The sequence below is a fragment of the Anser anser genome (genome assembly GCF_964211835.1).
Source record: "Anser anser genome assembly, chromosome: 3".
NCBI classification, from domain to species: domain Eukaryota; kingdom Metazoa; phylum Chordata; class Aves; order Anseriformes; family Anatidae; genus Anser; species Anser anser.
In genome coordinates, this window is record NC_139722.1 from 26249723 (window position 1) to 26270650 (window position 20928).

At 36.7% G+C, this 20928-nt stretch overlaps 1 protein-coding gene across 3 annotated transcripts in view; it reads right to left on the bottom strand.

Moving 5' to 3' along the window:
* The window catches only part of BMP5 (bone morphogenetic protein 5), a 66296-nt gene that overhangs the window by 10806 nt on the left and 34562 nt on the right, over window positions 1-20928 (bottom strand). For 2 of the 3 annotated variants that reach the window (XM_083827706.1, XM_083827708.1), the window contains 4 exons: window positions 15436-15633; window positions 7922-7998; window positions 5950-6060; window positions 69-2277 (listed from right to left, as the gene is read on the bottom strand). In XM_083827706.1, coding sequence (XP_083683832.1) covers window positions 2128-2277; window positions 5950-6060; window positions 7922-7998; window positions 15436-15633 — 536 coding nt within the window. In that variant the 3' untranslated portion in view covers window positions 69-2127. Of the gene's footprint in view, window positions 1-68; window positions 2278-5949; window positions 6061-7921; window positions 7999-15435; window positions 15634-20928 lie in introns of those variants that run through there. The other variant, XM_083827707.1, reaches the window with a different exon arrangement.

The window sequence follows — 20928 nt, forward strand, 5'->3', positions numbered from 1 at the left end:
TTTAAGAGAATAGATGAAGCTGGTGTCATTTTGTCATGTGTCAGAAGCAAAATCACAGTAGAACAAGATAGCGTTAGAGGTTTATTATGTCTCAAAATATAGAAATATATTCCAACAGCATATTTTAAAGAATAATATAACAATAATCTTCAGTTTCTTATTCTCAAAATGGTACACCATCATTTAAAAATATATTACTTAATGTACCCCAAACTTAGTTTCCATCAAATTCTATTTAGAATAAATCAAGTTCTAAAAAGCATATCCACCTACCCACTTTATACAGAAACAAGTAAATTTTTTGAAGGTAACTGAGGAATTTAAATTGTTTTATTTAGCTGTTCCAAAATGATAATTCAGTTGGGGACATAGTATTTTGATATAAACCCTTGTGCATGAACTGCAACTAAACATAGATATGTAGGTAATGTAAGCATAAAATAGAAATTGAAGTGTAAAATGGAACTGTTGTATCGAGGAGAAAGAGCTCCCAAGACTGAAATCAGAACTGTTAATTAAAAAAAAAAAAACAAACCTGATTGTATGCATAAAAAGATGTATGTAATATTCCAATAGCAAGATAAATTAGTTTCTGCAAAAAAGGCAGTTGCACATTTGCATGCATACACAGTCACACACACACTGATTTTATCAGTGTCATAATCTGAGTTTTCTGAAATATGTCTTAAATAACCACTAAAGTCAGAGTTTACATGAATAGATTGTCTAAAGAGAAACTGAAATGTTGTATTCATTTTTAACAACACTCTGAGAACTGTTTAAATGAAGCATTTTTAATCAAGGCAATTCATGATAAAAGCATATTATACTTAGCCATTTAATAAAGAGAAAACAGAGTTACTATTTTCCCATTTTGATAATGTGAAAACAAACAGATGTCCAAATATTCTAAATGTGGTAAATTTAAAATAAGCATATGGGTGGTAGTGATGGGAATGATAATCTGTAATAAATTGTGCAATTCACAACCACAGGATTTTATTTGAGGCCGAAAATTTAGGGAGGTTAAAAATGATTTGTATGGATTTAAGAATTTTCAAAGTTGTAATAACTGATGTTAAAAGGAAAGATATCCCATCTTACATCTTATTATTGAAACCAAACCTGTTAGAAAGGAAGATGGGACAAAAAGTAGGCTGCAAATTACCCAGCAGTTCGTTATGAAAGGTGTTTTTCATCTTTCCTTGTGAACAACCACCATCAGGGTCAAGTATATAATAACTTGTCTTTGTAATGGTAGCACTTGTGTGGTTTTTGTTTGATTTGACCTTGTGTTGTTATAAAAATATTTGCCACGGTAGTGTGATGTGATAGGTAATAGACTGATGTGATTTGAGGTAAGAATGTTGTAGTTCAATTTTTAGTGTTAACTTGGAAAGTCAGAGAGAGATGCTAGAGTCTGTCTCCACAGAATTCCTGAAGCTTTGGGCCTTTTGCAAGCCCTGTGGCCCACAAGCCAAGAAGTAACACGCTCCTCCAGTTACACTCATCTTGTTAAAGAAAATAGTTACAACAATTATGTGCAATCTCTTCACTTCTATTTTCTATCTACTATTTATTTACTTAAACGCTGTTCAACATTTCACTTTTTCTACTGGAGCAGAACTTCTAAAAGAAAAAATATGTTTAGCCAAGCAGTTTTGTTTATTTTTTTTCTGTGCCTTTTTCTAAATAAATACCTTTCCACAGTTTTCATTGGCACAATATGACCAAACGTATTTTAGTTCCTTTAACAATATGAAGCAGTAACAGAAGTTCTGGAGTTTCTAACTTAAAAAAAAAATCAGTACAAAGGTTTTACTTAAAAGTATTGAAATGGAATGAAATAGGTTCCAGTATGTTCAATTGAAAAAATTAGTTTTTGAAGTTCTACTGCATAGTAAGGTGACCCATAATATAAATGGTTTTGAAATTTTGCTCATACAAAAGAAACTATATACTTTTAAATAAATAAAAGCTACTATATACATTATATTGTACATTTAAATGAGAGATGACATGAAATGGAACAAATTTAGGACTGCCTTTTCATCAGCAAGGCTCATATCTCGACTTTATTACAATACTGAATAAACCCCTCTGCTTTAGATTATTATTTTTTTCATTCTAGTGGCAGCCGCATGAACGCACCACCATATTCCTGTATTTTTTTAAAATAACATTGGAACTGTCATCAAAGTAGAGAACGGAGATTGCATTCAGTTTTGTTGGTGCACAGCATGGCTTTGGTACATGATCAGGGAACATCAAATGAACCTGAAAGACAGATAAATACATAGCTCATATATCAAACAGAGAGGTACAAGGACAACGTCAGTGCAAGACATGTCTTTGCAATTCAGAGAGTTCTGTGGTTGCAGATTTTCCTCGGTTAGCAACTTTAAAGCACAGCTTACCTCCAGAATGTTGCTCTGATTTCAATCGTGCGGGCAGAGTTATACAATAATAGCAGATGGAGAGATAAATGAGGAGGAGCGGCCAAGATACAAAGTTGGTTTTCAGATGAAATTTAGAAAAGAGTTGAAGCTAGGCTGTAGTTCAGGAAAACACATATGTTAGTGCCATCTCTGCTGAGGATGATGCTTAACATGAAGCACATGCTCATGTCCTTGGTCTCACTGAGACTCCAGCATATGCTAAAATGCTTTCTCGCATAGAGTCTCAGCATGGAGGAAAGTTTGTTACAGGCAGCAAAGGCTGTGCAGGCAAAGGCTGGTACTGAAACACTGTTTTCAGTCTACGAAAGAGTAAGATGTAGGTTTTCAGACAGCATGAGTGTATTTAAAGGTTTTATCTAGGTATCTGTGGATCCAATTCTACTTCCACTGAAGTCAAAATCAATTCATAATGTGGGTGCCAGCTGGACAGGAGGTATGGGGAAAGGACAGAGACAGAGAAGGCTTTCTGTACACTAGGCTGAAATATATCAATGAAAGGTTAAAGAGAAGAAAAACAGTTTTGAACAGCATCCCAGATTGAACAAGATCTAGTGGAAATATCTGAAAATTGGGGAAATACAAGTTCTTTGTACTTGAAAGAAGGTTGGATGTAATACTCTACACGTGCTGAAGACTTGGAAACTGGGGAGGCCAGAAAGGAGGGAGTAGTAATACAGAGGGCAAGAGATTATTAAAGCATGGATGAAGTCTTCAGCAGTAATAGGTTTCATTTGTATGTTAAGTCTTTGCAAATCTGTTAGAGCCATCTGTCTCGCAGTGATATAAGCCCAGAGACTTTGCCAGACAACAGAGAACAGTCTATCAGGAAAAGATTTTTACATAACTGTTACCATGAGAAGATCTTTTGAAATGAGCAATAATAAATTCTGAAGTAGCAATTTAGAAAGGGTTTAGACACATTTAAAAACAGTTTAACAAATGAATAGCAAAGCATTGGAGAAAAGAGTGATTGTGCCTTGTCTAAGCAGATGTTTGCCCTGCCATCAGTGCTGGTTCTGCCAGCCCCTGCCACCCCAGAAAGGAGCCCCATGGCCCTGCTAGCCCCTCACAACAGTGATGCTCACAGCCTTTTAAAGAGTGAGCATCTTTATTAAGGCAATAATTCCAAAAGCCTGGAAATCAGTGGGTCTACCTGCTGACCCTCTGACTTGAGTGACCATGAGGTCACTTCTGTGCCAGCACCTTTTCAGTGGCTGATGGGAGGAAAAGAAAGCTAATGTAATTTATTAAGTACAGTCTATCTTGTATTTATATGCATCTGTGTCTTCTGTCTGCCTTAGTTCAGCCTCAGAAAAAGAAGAGAGAGAGGTACTGGCCCAGCATTTCTCCTATGCTTATTACAAAAGAAAAGAAAAGAAAAATGAGTCAGTAATGTTTGGAGGGGTACCAAGGAACAATCACTCCCCAAACCAAAGAGTGGGCTTTTTTAGAATGGTGTAATCAGTATGGCTGAGAGATGATTACATTTGGATTAGGGTGGGGTGTATGAATAATTGTTTCCCAAGCCATCCCCATGTGCACACCTTGTGTAAATCTGAATTGTGCGTAATTTAAACCAGAAAGCATACAACTACTGTTATCTCATCTAATTTATGTGCAGTTAAAATTTAATTAGCCTCATGATTTTTTGGCTGCACAACTGAATGCATATACAGTACATGCAGAGGGAGACACACAATTCCAAAAAGGCCATAAAAAGGAGGGAAAAATCTAAGTATCCAATTTAAAAAAAAAAAAAAAGTGGACAATCTACACAAATTTCTTAACCATAGTAAATTAAGCATTTTTGGAAAGAGTAGACGTACAAGAGAAAATAGCACTGGGCCACTTCTTATTTAAAAGCCCATAATTGTAGAAAGGAACTCTAACCTGGGGATTGCACTGATATTGGCAAATTTTCTGGGCAATGTTTACATAATGCTAAACTTCTGCTTTGCTGACCTATTTCTTTGCAGTTCGGGACTGTATGTATTCTGTTCTTCATCATCTCCTAGGCACATTGCTATATTCCTTGCCAAATAGCATTTGATGTTCCACTTCACCTGAACCTCTTACCACAATTCTGTATATTTCCAGACTCTGACTTTTTCCCTTCTTTTTGTGAATCTTGCTGACTTCAGTTCTGGGATAGAGGAATAATGTTACACCGGTGGCTGGACTTGTAGAAGGTGCATAAATGAGACGTTGAACGGAAAGAAAAAGGTCTCAGAACATGCTGAGTTTCTAAGAATGTCCATTTCACTTAAGATAGCAACATTCACAAGAAAATTTTGTTTTCTGTCAGAAACAAACAGGGAAGACCAAACTTTCTTTGCTTGGGGGTTTTGTTTTATTTTCTTTACTTTTGGTTTTGCTCGGGAGGGTAAAAGCTGCACACTTTTCTGAAGGGGAAAGGCTTTTCAGGACAAGTTTGTTGTTGTTGTTGTTTGTTTGTTTGTTTGTTGTTTTTTTGTCAAAATCAAAGAAGATCAGCAACAAGCAACACAGACTCATCAGGATAGTCAGGTGTAAGGACACTTTTCTATCATCAGTTTAAATCAGAGGGAAGCTTAAACCCATGTTTCTCTATTTGCAGTCAAGTGCCTTGATGTTTTCAGAAGCTCATTAAGGATGGCAATCTTCTCTCCTGATTTCATCCTCCCAATCCCTTCTTGTGTATCTCATTTCTCTGTTGCATAATCAGTCTGCTAATAGTGATGATGTTCAGAGACTGTTCTTCAGCTGGCACAGGTGAAAAATCATGACCAGACATCAGACCCATAGCATTGCATTCTAAAGGTCTCAATTTCTGGAGGTGCTGTGTTTTCGAAAATATAGCTGAACACTTCTGGGCTGGAGGAGGACTTGCCAGCTGCTCCAACTAAGATCATCCTTTTGGCTGCTCTGGCTGGTGCACAGGACTAACTGGCAGAGGCAAAAGGCTGCCTGCAAATCTTTTACATGTACCAGGCAGAGCAACAAATCCAAACACACTTATAAATAAGTTCTATTTGTTAGCCAGGCGTGACTGAACACAATTTCTTACATGCAAATGCGTCTGTTTGCAAAGATTCACACTAAATTACATTTTAAAGCTCTCTGCCAACAGCTGACAATAGAGGTCCACTGAGTGGCCAAATGTCAACAATTCCGTAAGGTATATTATATAGATGCTAACATGGAGCTTCAATAAGCTACAAAAAACTCCGGGGGAGCAGGGGCCCCCTTTGGTTCCTGTCTACACAATTCTCCAATAATAAGACATGGTCTTTTGATGTATTATTGCTTTTGAAATGCAATGGAAACCTATCACACAGACCATTCTGGACAGTTCATCTGCTCTCCACTGTAATCATCAAATCATGTCTTTGAAATGGGTAATTATTTATAGAAATAATCAAGGTTCAATAGTAGTAAGCAGAGGAAGAAACAGGCCCTGTCCCAAGACATGAGTGCAAAATAGACAAGTATAACATAGGCAGAGGCATACCAGTGTCTGAACGATGGCGTGGTTTGTTGCGTTCATGTGGGCATTGAGGGGAAACGAACACTCTCCATCGCAGTAAAATGCAGCATAGCCCTCTGGTGCAATAATCCAGTCCTAAAACAAGAACAAATAAACCCACTCCTTTTTTTTTTCCTCACTCAGAAAATATAAAACTATATCAGGCTAACTAAGACTTGTCCAAGGACAAAATGAACTTCAGAATGTGGCATGTTAAAATACTTTTTTTGCCAAAAAGAAAAAAATAAAAAAAAGAGAGAAAAAGAAAAGCATTTGCTTTCTTCCTGCAAAACTCCAATGAAAATTAGATTAAACAGAAATCTGTGCTGAATACCAACTAATGAGGCTGTAACAGGAATTAAAGGCCCAAACATGTTTGTTAAAATACTTTTCTTCCCAGAGTGAAACTCTTGGATGCTTTTTTGTGTAACAAAATTAATTAAAATCTATCCTCTTTCTTCATCATATTCATTACCATTAATTGTATAATTTCATGAGACTAATGGTTACTAGAGATTACCCAGTCGAATGGTACCGAATCATGTATTTTGAGAACGTCTACCAACACAAACAGCATACGGAAAAGATGAAATGGGGGAAAATATTTAAAAATGTTAATGAAATCTATGCATTTAATTTGCTGAATTCTTCTTTTGTTAGGCAAAGGTATTGGAGTTGCTGTGGGAAAAAGGGAGAGAAGCAAGTACCTATTTCATGGTTTTTGTTTCTTTTTCCACCCTGAGACTCCACCCCGAATCTCACAGATCAACTATTATGCAGTGTAACTTTGGTTCTCCAACAGAAACTCTGAACTTTTCAAGTATTTTTTGTGGAAAAAAAAAAAAAAAAAAAGATTTTCTTTCTTGACTGACTGATTTAAGAGCCTTGTGCATTGGGGGGCATATCAGAATTTCACATTTCAAAAAATGAAAGAACTTGTGATACCTGACAAAGACAGAGAGACAATGGCTCACTTGTTCAGCAGCCTGAGCTCAAGTCAATACGACAAACTTACTCTGTCACCATGGACAGGGTACTTATGCTCTGCAAACTTGGGAAAAGACTATCTGCCTACTTCTTCAGGCTGCTGTGAGGATACACATACTACAAAATTCAGACAGGGCCTTGAGAAGATATGAGAATCTGAGCTAGATGTCTTAAGGATGAGCTTTCATTAAAGAGCACACTTTTTCTTCTCGAGACTATATAGTCTGTTTTCCTCATAGAGATGCCGTTTGAAATAATTCAGAGAAATGTGAAAGCAGACATCTCTGATTTCTTAACAACATATGCAACATTTCTAGGTTATAGGCTTCTGGTGGCCTTCTTGTTCTCTCTTTATAGACTGCTCCTTATCTTAAAACAAACAAACAAACAAACAAACAAAAAACTAGACTGATCTCTATTTTCTTTTCCTCATCATGCCCTATCTCTGTCTTTGTGACCTTTTACTACAAGTACCTTCTTTTTCTCGTTACTATACAACAGGGAGAGTTTGTCCTAGGAATTACATCAACTTAGCATCAGTGTAAAAGCCACTGAGCAGTGATCCAAGCTCTCCTTGCCTATGAACCCCAAAGAAGTGAAATCTCTCTGAGTTGCAGTAGACTAGAGAAAGGAGAATTTGAGTGCAAATTTCAAAAGTTTCTTTGCTTACTGTGGGAATTTTTGTTTTATCTACTGCAGGTCTACTCAGATCTTGAGTAATGGTCCAGATTTATCTTTTAGTGAATAAATCCAGATCGTAAAGTCAGTCATCTGCAAAATGTTTGAGAGAATAGCAGCCAAAAAAAGTAAAGAGATAGTGATAGGGTTGCATTGCAGAATGCATTTAAAGAATTTGTCTCTCATCAGTGAAATACCAATTACCATGAGAAGAACAGACTGTAAATACTGGGAGACAGTAAAATAGATTGTGCCATTTAGCACTGATAGGAAACAGAATTTATAACCATACCTGCCATCCCAAGTCTCGGAAACTCACGTAAAGTTCATGTTTCTTACATGCTTGCTTTTGCTCACTTGTGTTATAATCTATAGGAAGAAAATAAAAATTAATAACTTTTTTTTTTTTAGAAACATTGCTAGAACTGACAAGATTTAGCTCCTGAACAAACTGTAAAAAGGAAAGGTACAAGCATACTGTCATTTGTCCTCACAGAGTCGGTAATAATGTCAGTATAAACTAGGAAATTCAGAATCACCAGTATCAGCCTAATGCAATTTGTGTACAGCAGAAACGACACCCTCAGCATTAGGGAAAACAGTTCACATGACCTGTTTGCTCTCTAGCTATGTAACAAATCCTATAATATTCATATAGGTAATTCAAGGAGGACACCGACAGCCTGATCTAAGGTATACTGAAGTCTTCGGCCTGTTGGCACAGATTTAATTGTCAGGTAAAGAAAGTAGCCCAGTTCAAAAGATAAATTAACAAAGACAAAAATTGTCCTGAAACAACAAAACTTCCAAAGGTCTATTATTAGCATGTTTTTTACTCATTTTTAAATCATATTTTCTGGAAACATTCACCAGTCAATGATCTTTAGTTTTAAATCTACTAATATACACAAGTGGAATAACAGCTGCTCTTTTAAGGTTTGAATGTTTCTGTAGTGTCAGAAATATGTCAGGATCAAAGGACATGAAGAACCTTCCATATGTGCTTCTCCAGAACAATCTTAAGTCTTGAGAAAATGTAGTATTTGTTCCCCACTGCCCCTGAGGAACAGGAAAAGAAGGAGGTGTAGACATGCCTTCACTCCATTAGCAGCCCAGAATTGGTTTAGAGAGCTATTTGAGTGATGCAATCAGTGAGGCATGTGATGGAGCAGGGTTCCGTTTAAAGAATGCTTAAAGTGTGGGGTTTTTTGACCAAAATAACTATTCTGACAGAAAAGAAAAAAAAGTTGGCTGAAATTCATGAAAAAAAAAAAGACACTGAAAAACAAACAAAATCTTCATTTTCAAGAACAGATTTTTTTTAGATAAAGTTTCTTAACACTTGAAGCTGAAATGGGATGGTCTCTGTTTAAAAGTTCCAGGAAAATTGAAAGAGTGTCCTTTTTCATATAAAATGAAAAAGAAAAACACCACACAATTTTCATTGCACCCTGTTATAACATGGAAGAGCTTTCTGTTGACTGGAAGAACTTCATGACTTGCCATAGAAACTGTAGAAGAGAGAAGGAGGTTCTTCTAGAATTTGTACTTTGATCCTACAAGGTTTCTTACAGTTTGATTGAATGAAAAGCTTGCATATATGTTTAGAAATATTAATAGTCTCATTAATTAAAGCTCACAATTAGGTACTGTGAAATCATAGAATTTGTAGGCTGCAAAAAGTCTCAGTGATAATTTAGTTCATCTTTCTGCTGTAACATGGAATTGGTATATACAGAGTATTGCTGACAGTTGTTTGCCTAATGTATAGTCCAAAACCTCCAAGGCAGTGAAATGTATAGCATCTGAGATAACCTGTTGTAGTGCTTCTCTATCTTTGTAGAAAACTCTTCCAAATAACTGTCCTAAATGATCTTTTCTGTGAATTTACCAATTGCTTCTTGTCAACTGTATCATTGTTTCCCTGAATTCTTCTCACTTTCTCTGTGACTTTCTGAAGATCTGATAGCCAAAACTGAACACAGTCTCATGTAAAGTAAAACAATTATTTCCTATGACTTTTGGATGATTTTCTAGCTGTAGACCACAGAATGGGAATTTTAAAGCAAAATCACACTGCTGAATGATCAACTTCAGATCCTTTTTTGATGTAATGCTGCCTAGTCATTTTAGGATTGCTTTGTATTTATATAAATCACCAGCATCATTGCAGAGTCACTGTCTGACATTTTGAGTGTTCTGGAGTAGTGACTGGAGAATATTTCTCATGATTCAGAAATGGGAAATGCCACACCCATCTTCAAGAAGGGCAATCAGCCTAACCTCAGTTTCTGGGAAGGCTGTGTATCAAACCCTCCTGGAAGCCACATCGAGGCATATGAAGAACAAAAAGGTGTTTGGGAACAGTCAGCTTGGATTTACAAAGGCCTAACTGTGCCTAAACAACCTGACAGTTTCCTGTGATGAGCTGGCTAGCTTTGTGGGCTAGTCAGAACTGGGTGTTCACATTGCTTTTTGGAAGGTTTTTGATATGGTCTCCCATAGTATTCTTATAGCCAAATTGATCAGATATGGTTTGGATAGGTAAAGAATATAACAAGTGGAAACTTGGCTGGACTGCTGGGCTCAGAGGGTTGTGATCAGTGGTACGAAGTCCAGCTGGCAGCTGGCTGCTACGGATGTCCCTCAGGGACCAGTACCGGTGCCAGTACTGTTTAATGTCTTTGTTAGCAACCTGGACAATGGGACAGAGTGTGCTCTCAGCAAGTTCACAGAGAATACCAGACCTGGGGAGAGTCATCCATCATCCAAATTACCAATAAAATGTTGGACCAAATCAGATCCAGAAGAGACTCAATGAGATATCATTAAAAATACCCGTCCAAATTTTACTTTTATTGGTAACATGCTATTTGAATATATATATATATATTTTTTTTTTATCAAGCTATGTATATATTTTCTGTTGAAGGCACCTGGGCCCCAAAATGTCTCCTGAGATGGTGTCAAAAACTGTGCACAAGTTGAGATATATCCATTTGCAGTTCTAAATAACTTGTAATATCGTCATGAGTGTTAAGTTAGGCTTTCTAACCTATAATATCCTAAACCCCATTCCTTTTTAAAGGTGAATACTACTTTCTTTCCTAGCCCTAGCATTTTCCTAGCATTCTCTTAGACCTTAATGAGCTATTTCTCAATGACAGCCATTAAAGATTCAGCTCAGTTCTCCACAGGTAGCTAGTTACCTGCTGCCATGTGAGATACCGTCTGTTGGCAGGTAGGGCCAAAATATATGCCCACATCCTATACAGAACTCCTGCATCTTTCTGGAGTAGCCACTGAAAGCAAGGCAGGATACTCTAAGACACGATGAGTTTCCAAAAATCTATATGCTTTCAATATAACCAAGAACTCTTAGTCATCCCTTGTGCTGAATTGCCTGTAATCTAGCATGTTCTGCACATACATTAGAAGTAAGGCAGTGGAACTTTAAATTTGAAAAAATTGAACTGTCTCACTATTTCTTTACAAGGATCTGTATACTGATTTTCACTAATATCAGCACTTGTAGGAGGTAAATATTGAGCTTTTATGTTTCAGCCATTAATAAGAATTTTAAATTCAGTATATACAATGCAAGTCACTTTGAAAAAAAAAACAAAAAAACAAAAAAAAACTATGACTGAAAAATGTGGGAAAGATATGCATATGAGACAGTCAGGGAAGTCACAATCTGCTTTTAGATAGCACCCAAGCAGTCAAACTAATGTAAGCTGAAGATTGTGCTTTTGTAAGTTCTCTCAGTCATGACATTTCCATATTTAAGAATATGTACAGAAGTTTTAGTACCAGAATACAGCAGAAGTGTCTACAGTTAAAGGAGAAAGGCTGAATAATAAACGTGCATCACTGCTGAGATGTGTTGATTGTCTTGATATTCTGAATTACTTGAATATAGGTTAACCAGGAGTGGATGTGCAGTCACACCACGTTACCTGATATGGTGGTCTGCATTTTATGTGAAGACATGAATCTTTAGCCATGTAATCCACACACCTATGAAGAAAGCTAAACTCAGGCAATGTGTATTCCTTCCTTGAATTCTATCTTTCATACAAGACAAACGTTGTGTCTATTGTAACATTGCATGTAAGAATCAAATGTGACATTTATAACAAGATTTGGTGCCAAGCATCTAATTTCATATAATGCAGCTTCAAGGCCCATATGCTTATTTTGTCAAGAATCAAAACTATAGGATATTATGGGTAAGTGACTGTTGTTCCCAACATTGTCAGGGATGGCAGTTAGGGTTCAAACCCCTACATAGCAGAAGGAGTTGTGGAAGGACGGCAAGAAAATATAAGAAATTTTTAAAAGAATTATTATTATTATTTATTTATTTTGGCAGGGAAAATAAAGACATTGAGACATGACTATGTATACTATCATGTGTTCTTCATTAATTAGTGTGACTTCAACCAACAAAATACAGGAAATGCACAGTTAAGCACTGTTTGTTTTTTTTTATCTCATCACATTATGGCCAAAATGTATGTAGTTTACCGTGTAGTAAGTATTCAAATGTGGATATCCTCTAGTGCCTAATTATACATATATCAATATATTCTTTTTAGGTAAAGCTCAAAAAGAAAAAATAAAGTCAGACTTTGTTTCAAGGCAGAGTTATATGAGGTACTTTGGGAACAAATTGTCTTGTTTTGATTTGTTTTATTTTTTCATTTTATGTTCAGTTTGACCGCGATAGAACTGGATAAGTAATAAACACTTCTATCCTCTGTGCAGGCAGGTGAGGTCTGAATGCTAAGTTTCTTTTCTGTGTCTTTGCACCACATTGAGTTCATGTTCTTTTGAAGATTTTAGGAACATAGGGATGCTGGCATCAAATCTGTTAACATTTACCCAGCTGTTATAATAATAACTGGTGCATATAGATTTTATTTTCTCCATTTTGTGTTTGTCTATATCCTCATGAATAATTCAAAAATGTGTTTTCCAGTGGAAGGGGAGAACTGAGTTGCCCAGTAGGGCTATCCTTTTTGATGTGCTGAGAATATAGTAACACTAATCGCTGGGGTACAAAAACATAGAAAAGAAATGAGACAAAAAGCAAAAGACAAAAGGCAACAGGAAGGAAGAAGAAAAAAAAAAAAAAAAGTGGGAAAAAAAATAGAAAAATAGAAAGAGAAAAAACAAGAGAAAATCAAAAAGAAAAGGAAGTAAGGACTGGAGTAAATTTGGGATTGACCTGCAGAGAAAAATATAACTGAACGCTGTGACTTATAAGTGACGACATACCTACCTGGCTCTGGCTACTTAGATGAACATTTGTCACTGTCAAAGTCTGACTTGGATGCTCTGGATATAGGTTGTGGAACAAGCTTAGAAACAAGCATCTACATCACACAGTGACTTTTGCCCATCCCTGTGTCTTTTGCTTCCACAGGGCCTTGCATCAGGGAATAAATGAGAATTGAACGTGGCCTCACAGACCACTGTGAGGAGGAGGATGGGCAGAGTTCTTTGGGTTTTTCTTTTGATGAAATATGAAGAGAACTAGAAACCTCTGGAAGCTGTGCAGAACTAGCAGCCAGCCTCCTCCAAGAAGCTTGCTGCAGTGAAACCCATCCAGTGCACTTGTCCAGTTCCTGGGGCTGCTATACAGAAGAAAAAGGGCATAGCTTTTCCCTGATAGCAGGCTGTGCCTGTGTTCTGCAAAGATGTGAACATCTGGGAAATAAGAATGTGTTCTCTCCTTCAAATCATTTTTTCACACTGCAGCATCTGGATAGAATGTGCACATTACCTTTGCAGTCATCAGTGTGCTCATCCACAGATTTTAGTGAGATTTTTTTCAATAATTATCAAAACAGAAAGCATTTTAGATCACTTACAGCATGAAAATTCCCATAACTGATCTTTAAGGGCATACAAACAAAAGGAGTTTGTTTATGTGTGATATGGGTACTGCTGGTGAAAACTGCAAGGCAACAGCATGAAAGCAAATTTGCTGTTGTGCAGGAGCTAGTCCTACAAGCAGTTTTGCTACAGAGGACATTGCTATGTGAGGCTGCTATGTGAGACTCATCTACCTGTAGCTTTACCACCTATTCCAGCCTGCCCACATCTTGCCTCCCCCATCTCCAGTCACAGGTTGCTGCCCCTGCCTTGATGCAACTGCACATGCAATTGCTTCTTAATCTAATTTTGTTCTAACACTAAGGTTTTCTGAAACTACAATCTTTTTGACAGAAATATGGCATGGATCAACATATATAGTGATGCATATCTATGGCTATGCAGGCTGGGGCCCTAAAGAGGTTAGGAGAAAATTTGTTTCATAATACACATTTCACTAGAGATATTCTGATTTTTCTTGTTTTACAGCAGTTCTGGAGCAAGACTGGATGCATAAATGAGGCTGACCAGTGTTTTGAGACATACATACAACTCTTCATGAGGCAATGCTCATGCTGATGCAACTTGCTGGCATGTGTTAAGGCTGATTTTTTTCCCAGGTTAAACCAGCAGGGAGCTTGTGTTCATCTTTCCTGTTATAATCAAGCAGGCTTAACAAACCTGTGCAGTTTTCATTTCCTCATGGACTAGAAAGACGGGATTCAATTTGAAGTATGATACTTATATTTAGGTATCTTAAAAGTAATGTGCACTTAGATTACTTTTTCAATATATATATATATAATTCTCAAAATTAGTAGACATTTTCCAGAAAATATTAGAAGACTTTAACTTTTTTTGCTGTTGTTGTTCAGAGAGAATATTACTTACCCTGGAGGTAACAGAGAGTATTTTAGATTTAATGCAGTTACAAAGAGCATATTTGACTGTATTTAAAGAAAACAAAACCAAAAACAACACAAGAAAACCTCATGTTGTACTATTCAGTCCAAAGTCTTTATGAAAATAGCAGAAGTACATTGTATGGTAGCAGGAAAATCGAAGGAACGGTTTCTGCAGAACCAAAGCTGATCATACTAGAATCATCCAAAAGGCAAATTCATTTCCTTTTCTGAAGTGAATGAATATAGAGCTAGCATAAGCTAGCAAACGTAACCGATGTGCATGCTTAAACCACATCTGAGTTTCAAGACTTCTGATGAAGTTTAAATAGTTAATAAGGACAGAATGCTTAGTCAATATCACTTTATAAATAATGGATAATAATACCTTTTTGATATAGGGCATGTATTATTTTTTTAATAATAAGAAGTTAAAATTGCCTAGCTGGTGACTTTTTTGTTATTTATTTATAATTGCTCTCCTACAATATCGACTGACGGGAGTTAAAAGTTAGTTGTGCAGATGAGCTGTTTGTATTATAGTTACACAGAATATCAGAAAACCTTTCGATATTCAAAAACAAACAAACAAATAAAACAGTTGTAAACAGAGATCCCTGGTGCCTTAATAAATGTTAGGAGCTTTACAAAACGTAGGATCTTCAGAAGGAACAGGTGCATCCCTCTAAGTCACCTACCTCAGAAATAACTATGTTCCAGATCTGCAATTGAAACTAGAGAAATAGCAGTGCATTTTTTTCTACCTACACCTCAAATACAAATAAAATTGAGTCATACATGTAAGTGAACCAACTCACTGAAGGTAGATCATGCTCAGAGTCAGCATAACAAAAGAGGCTTAAGCAAAGCTATAGGGGCAGGCAGAAACATGGCAGGAACACAGTTTCTGACAGCTCAGCCAATGAGCAATGTCTTGTTAAACTGCTGAGACACCACTGCATTTGAGCAGGTGCCCATAACTCCTGTAAACAGAGACTGGTAATTCATAGCTTCGTCTTACCCCCAACACTTGGCATCCTAGAAGACTCCTGATGACTACTAGATTTGTTGCGGTTCTGATTTTTTCTTTTATTGTTGGCTGCTCGGACAGAACGGAAAAGCACTTCGCTCGCCTTGAAGAATGCAACCATGAATGGCTGTTTTGACTGAGGCCCTTGTCTTCCAACCAGGCCAGCAGATTTAACACTGATACTTCGACCTATAAGGCAATGGAAATCATAAGTTATATATATGAGGTGAAGTTCTGCCCCTACTGAAGCCACACTGGGATTTCCACCAGTGGCTGAAGCAAGGCAAGGATTTTGCCCATAACCCTGAAGTTACACGAATAGAAATCCTAACCTCCTTTTGTTTAAGAGAACTTAAAGGACAAAAAATTCAACAGTTTACAAAAGTTTCAACAGCTTTACAGGTAATTTGTCATTGCATGAAAGTACAGTCTCCATACACTGTGTATATTATTCAATACATGGATATTTTAATTCAGTCTCACGTATGCATCTATAGAAGTGAAAAAATAAATGAGTCCCATTAAAGTCTACAGGCTATCAAAAGGATAATGTAATGCAGTCATCTAGTTTTTGCATCGCTTGGGTGTCAGATGTGAAAACTTATATCCCCAAAGCAAATATGTGGCAAAGAGAAGCATGGATAATAAATATACCTCTGCTTTAAAAACAAATATTGTACAGTGTTACTCAAACTGATGTCCATTCACTAGTAAAGGTAGGAAGGTGTTCAGTTGCTCAAGAGAACAGGGTTTGAAATATGGACTTTATTGATTCTGGTTCTGCACCCAAGGGATGTGCATATTTCTCGAAAATATTTGTTCAGCCAGGACCATGTGGTAGCCTCACTATATTATAGGATCTAAACCTCAGTAAAAGAAAAGAAAGCAAAACAACTCACTGAAACTGCATCAGTGACATTTCAGCAAATAAACCCTTGCTCTTAACAGAATTTATTTTGGCAGCATAAACACTTTTGTGCATACGTGTATTATGCAGAGCCCTTCAACCGTCAGAAAACGAGACAGTGTCATGTGAAGCTGTGCAGCTGTGCTGGGTGGGGGACACAGAGGTCCTTTAAATGGGGAGGTGCAGGCACGAGCACCACCCGCGCTGCAGCATCAGGGCACCGGGGGACTCCTCTAAACTGGCTGGAAATGTTTGTTGTGTGGACAACAAAGGAGCATCTGCCTCGCTAACCTGCAATACCATTAGCTTAATCACCCTGAAAGAGAACTCACAAATAAGCCTAGGAATCAACCTTATAGAAATAAGCATATAGGTTTCCTTTTCAAACACAAACGTACAGTGGCTGTATGCCAGAGTCTATATTTCTTAGAAAAACTCTATCACTGGCGTAAATGAAAGAGGCAGTTTGATTTGTGGTTAAAGTAGTTTCCATTCTACTTCCACTGTAACAAATGTATTAATTCAGCTCAGACTTCCTCCTTCTGGCAGCCCTTTTGCAGTAAAAAGAGAAATTAGAAGTTCCAGCCAAATACCATACCTTGAACTGACCCACTTCAATACATAAACACTTTTACAACATGTTTATTCAGGTGTAGCACTTTAAATTGGTTTAAGATGTTTCCAGTGACAGAGAGCCCAGCAAAGGCAGGAGAAGAACTGAGAAAGTTAGCAGTTATGGAGCAGAGTAATTGGCAACATATTCTGAACAATTTTGATAATTACTTTTTTGACTGCAAGGGAAAAATATATTTGTTGAAGCTTCTGATTTCATTTTAAATGTCTTTTTAGTCTTGCATTTCTTTAATTCTTCTTTTCATGTATTTATGTATGTAACTATTAAATAATTCAGTAACATTAATTTCTATATGTTCAAATATTCTGTTGCAAGTCAGATATGAAAAACTGTACAGACTATTCTCTATTCATTGAACATGGACAAACCAACCTCTTACCACAAAGTTCCAAGTTTCCCCTCATTTCTAGAGGGAATATTTTTTATTATTTTTCTTTATTTTTCGTTCCAAGGACTTTCAGAATTTTAATTTTATCTGTAAAAGATTAATACCTTACTGCTGAATAGTATTTTAAGAATACTATTAGATTTATATACTGAGTGCTGTAAAGATGTGTGTAGGTTTTCTGAATTTAAATCTAGGTTCTCTGAATTTACAATGGTGGATATTGTGTGCGAAGCAAAATATCCTTCAAACCAATGTGAACTCCCTTTAAAATAACTTTTAATATTATTAAGTTTCCTCTGGGTTTCCTTTAGACTTCAGCAATAAGATGACTATTAAGATTCCACAAGTTAGGGCTTACTTACTTATTCAGGGTATAGAGATATACCATAAAAAATTAAGCCTGTAACCCACAGCCTTTTTACACACAGAAACAGTTTATGTGACTTTATTCCTTTATTTGTTTGATCTTCTAAGCAGCCAGCCTGAGTTTTTAGGACCCATTTTTTTCAGTTCATGAATAGTATATGCACTGAATCTGCTCCTAGTGAAGTCAAGACAAAAACGATTATTGGCTTCAGTGGGTTCATCATTAAACTTTTCTCTCTTGGTTTATCATATACCTTAGCTTAACTCTAACCTTCAGAAGATGAAGCAATCAAAATATACACTGCCCTTGAGACACTAAATTTCTTCTGAGGAAGATCTCTGAACTGTTTGGTTTGGAAATTCAAACTACATATGTTGTCTCCATTTTAGGTTGCTTCTGTGTAAAAGAAAGTTTGCATTTACAGAACTTCTATTGTTCTTTATTAAATAAAAATCCTGCTGCTGAAAAGCATCAAACATTTTGCTATAGCAGAGGATCAATCTCTTTGTCATAGTCTTGCCATAGTCTTGCGGTCACACCTTTTTCCATAGTATGGATTTCAGAACACAGTAAGAAAAATCTTACCCTAACTTGAACTGGTAGCAAGAAGCATTCACAGACTTCATTTTTAGTAAGTGGTTGTAGTTTATCATTGCTAGTAACCATTTAGAAAACCTTTCTCTTGGCCTCAGTGACAACTGGAAATTCAGGTCTCTCCAGCACAGTTGTTCCCTACTGTGATACTAGAGCAGCATTTCCCAAAGTCAGCTGAATGGATCAGGTTGATCCCACATCTTCCCTGGCTTCACCAATTGGAAAAACCGAAACAGCAAGGTGTATCTCCACCTCTCTTGAGCGTGTCTGAAGAAGAATCAAATATGGTCAAGCATTCTGAATAATTGGCTTGGTTTTATACTTTCATATCTTTAATCCTGAAGATTTCAAAGGTTTTTTTTTTTCAGACTGTATAGATGCACACAGTGCAAGAAACCAGCAGTCGGTGATGCCCACTTCACTGAACCTAGCCACTGCATTTGAGCTACACCTAGCAAAAAGAAATAAGTGCAACAGATGGACTTACTCTGTGCAGGGACAATCTAGAGCCCTTGTATTCCTCACATTCTGGCACGTGCTTCTCAATCCTGCTATGATAATTTATTGTCTCTTTTCCATATTGACAGGTATATTTGGGGACTTAAAACTTGTTTAAAGCATTATGTCCCAAATCTGCTCAACTCCTTACTTCTTATTTATATGATTCTGAGTCCTTGGCAAGATATGTTTGTTTGACTTGGCATTTAAACTTATTTTTGGCTTTTATTCTATTTGATAGTAAAGTGCCCTTAGCAGTTTGCATAAAAGGTTGTATGGAAGTGCTGGTCTGAGTGACTGAATTGAATTAATATTATTTCCCTTTTAACATTCTGGCCTCTTATAATAAAGGAATATCTGTTTCAAAAACAGATGTTTTCATCTGTTGAATATCTGTTTTTCAAAAAAGCTGTGACATTCAGCTTAAAAGGTACTACCTCAACAATCTCGATAATTTTTTTTTATTTATTTTTTAACCCACAGAATAAGAACAGCAGTCAGAATCAACACTCTGGAGCTATTTGCTGTATCACTCCTGTGCATTATTTTCTGCTGTCACATGCAGTTACAGCATACAACTCCTTTCATAAACTGATTGAGTTCCATCTTAAAAATTCATTTTCTCCCCCAGCTACTCCAAATGGAAATGCAAGAGCGTTTCAAGCTTTCAGTAATAATCTGTCTCACAGTCCTGACCTGGAGAGATCACTTCATATTTCATGGCATTCTGAATCCTGACTTTTTCTGAGATCGCCAGCATGGATGCCAGTGACAGTGGTAAGATTTGTGACCTGGCTCTCTCTCCTCATGCAGTATATATTTTATGTAAGGCATTGAGCAGACACTAATTTTGCAAGAGCTTTCAGCCATTATGCGTCTTGGCCAGATTTACACTGGCAACACAGGACAACAAGTGATTCCAAGATCCATTATTTTGTCCTGAGTCATCGAACTGCAGCAAACCACTCATTTTGTTATGAAAAACAAGCACTTATTTACTTTCAAAAGTGTTCAACAAGCCACAAAACACATTTCACAGATTAACCGCTACCTCTAGGTCACAGTAGTTATTTTGGTAATAATTTTACATATTTGTAGATAGAATTATGAACTTCAGTGATGTTGGGAATTCATTTCTGGTCTCTTGAAAAAAAATACCAAAACATTCCAATGCCACATCTATGGTTTCCTTCTTGTAGGGAGTGATCCCAGTGAAGACTGGGGAAGTCCTTCTGGAGAAAGACCCTGAGTATACAGGGTCCAATAATGTCTAACTTGAGCAAACACACTCCTGAGGTTCTGAGTCTGAAAGCTCACTAGGTATTTTCAAAATTAGATAGAAACTTGCTTGATTTCTCATGCCTGAACAGTGTTCTTGTGAGCAATGGGACTTCACAGAAACAAAAGAATTGAGGGAGAGCTTGGCTATCAAAGCTTAAATGAAGATTTATTTTTAAAATGAAAAGTGAAAAGCTAACAACACAGATATGATGGTCTATATATAAGGCATCCACAACCCTCCAACTCTAAAGTATTTTATACTCTCTCTACTGGATTACCTCCATAAACTGTTACACAAACTTTTCCTTTGGTAGACACATTTATCTACATGGACATAAAATACAGCTTTTGAAACAAGCTTCATGTATTTTATTGACTTGTCTGCTCCCTGGAGGCTTTAAGGAATTCTGAAAAATGGGTGGTCTTGGATGGTCTGCTGTGCATTTCCGAGGCTTCACAGCTTTAGTCAAAACTAAACTTCCAGCCTTGTTATTAAAATCTTACATTTTGTTGTTTTTATTCTGTTCACTTGAATGAATTTTGCATATCTTTTTGTGTTGATTTTGGTATTCATAAAGCTCTTGAAGAAAGCACTTGGGATAATTTGTGAACACGTTAGGAACCATGGCATGTTGTATAAGGCAGCAGTACTGTGTATGCTTACACAAAAAAATCAGATGTAATCATACATGAAAACTCTTGCTAAGTACTTGATTTATCCTTTACATTTAATGTACTTAAACTGTGAATTGTCTGTGGGAGTCCTAGGGCTTTTCTGAACGGTTAAGAATGTGTTCAGGAAGACCATAAAACAA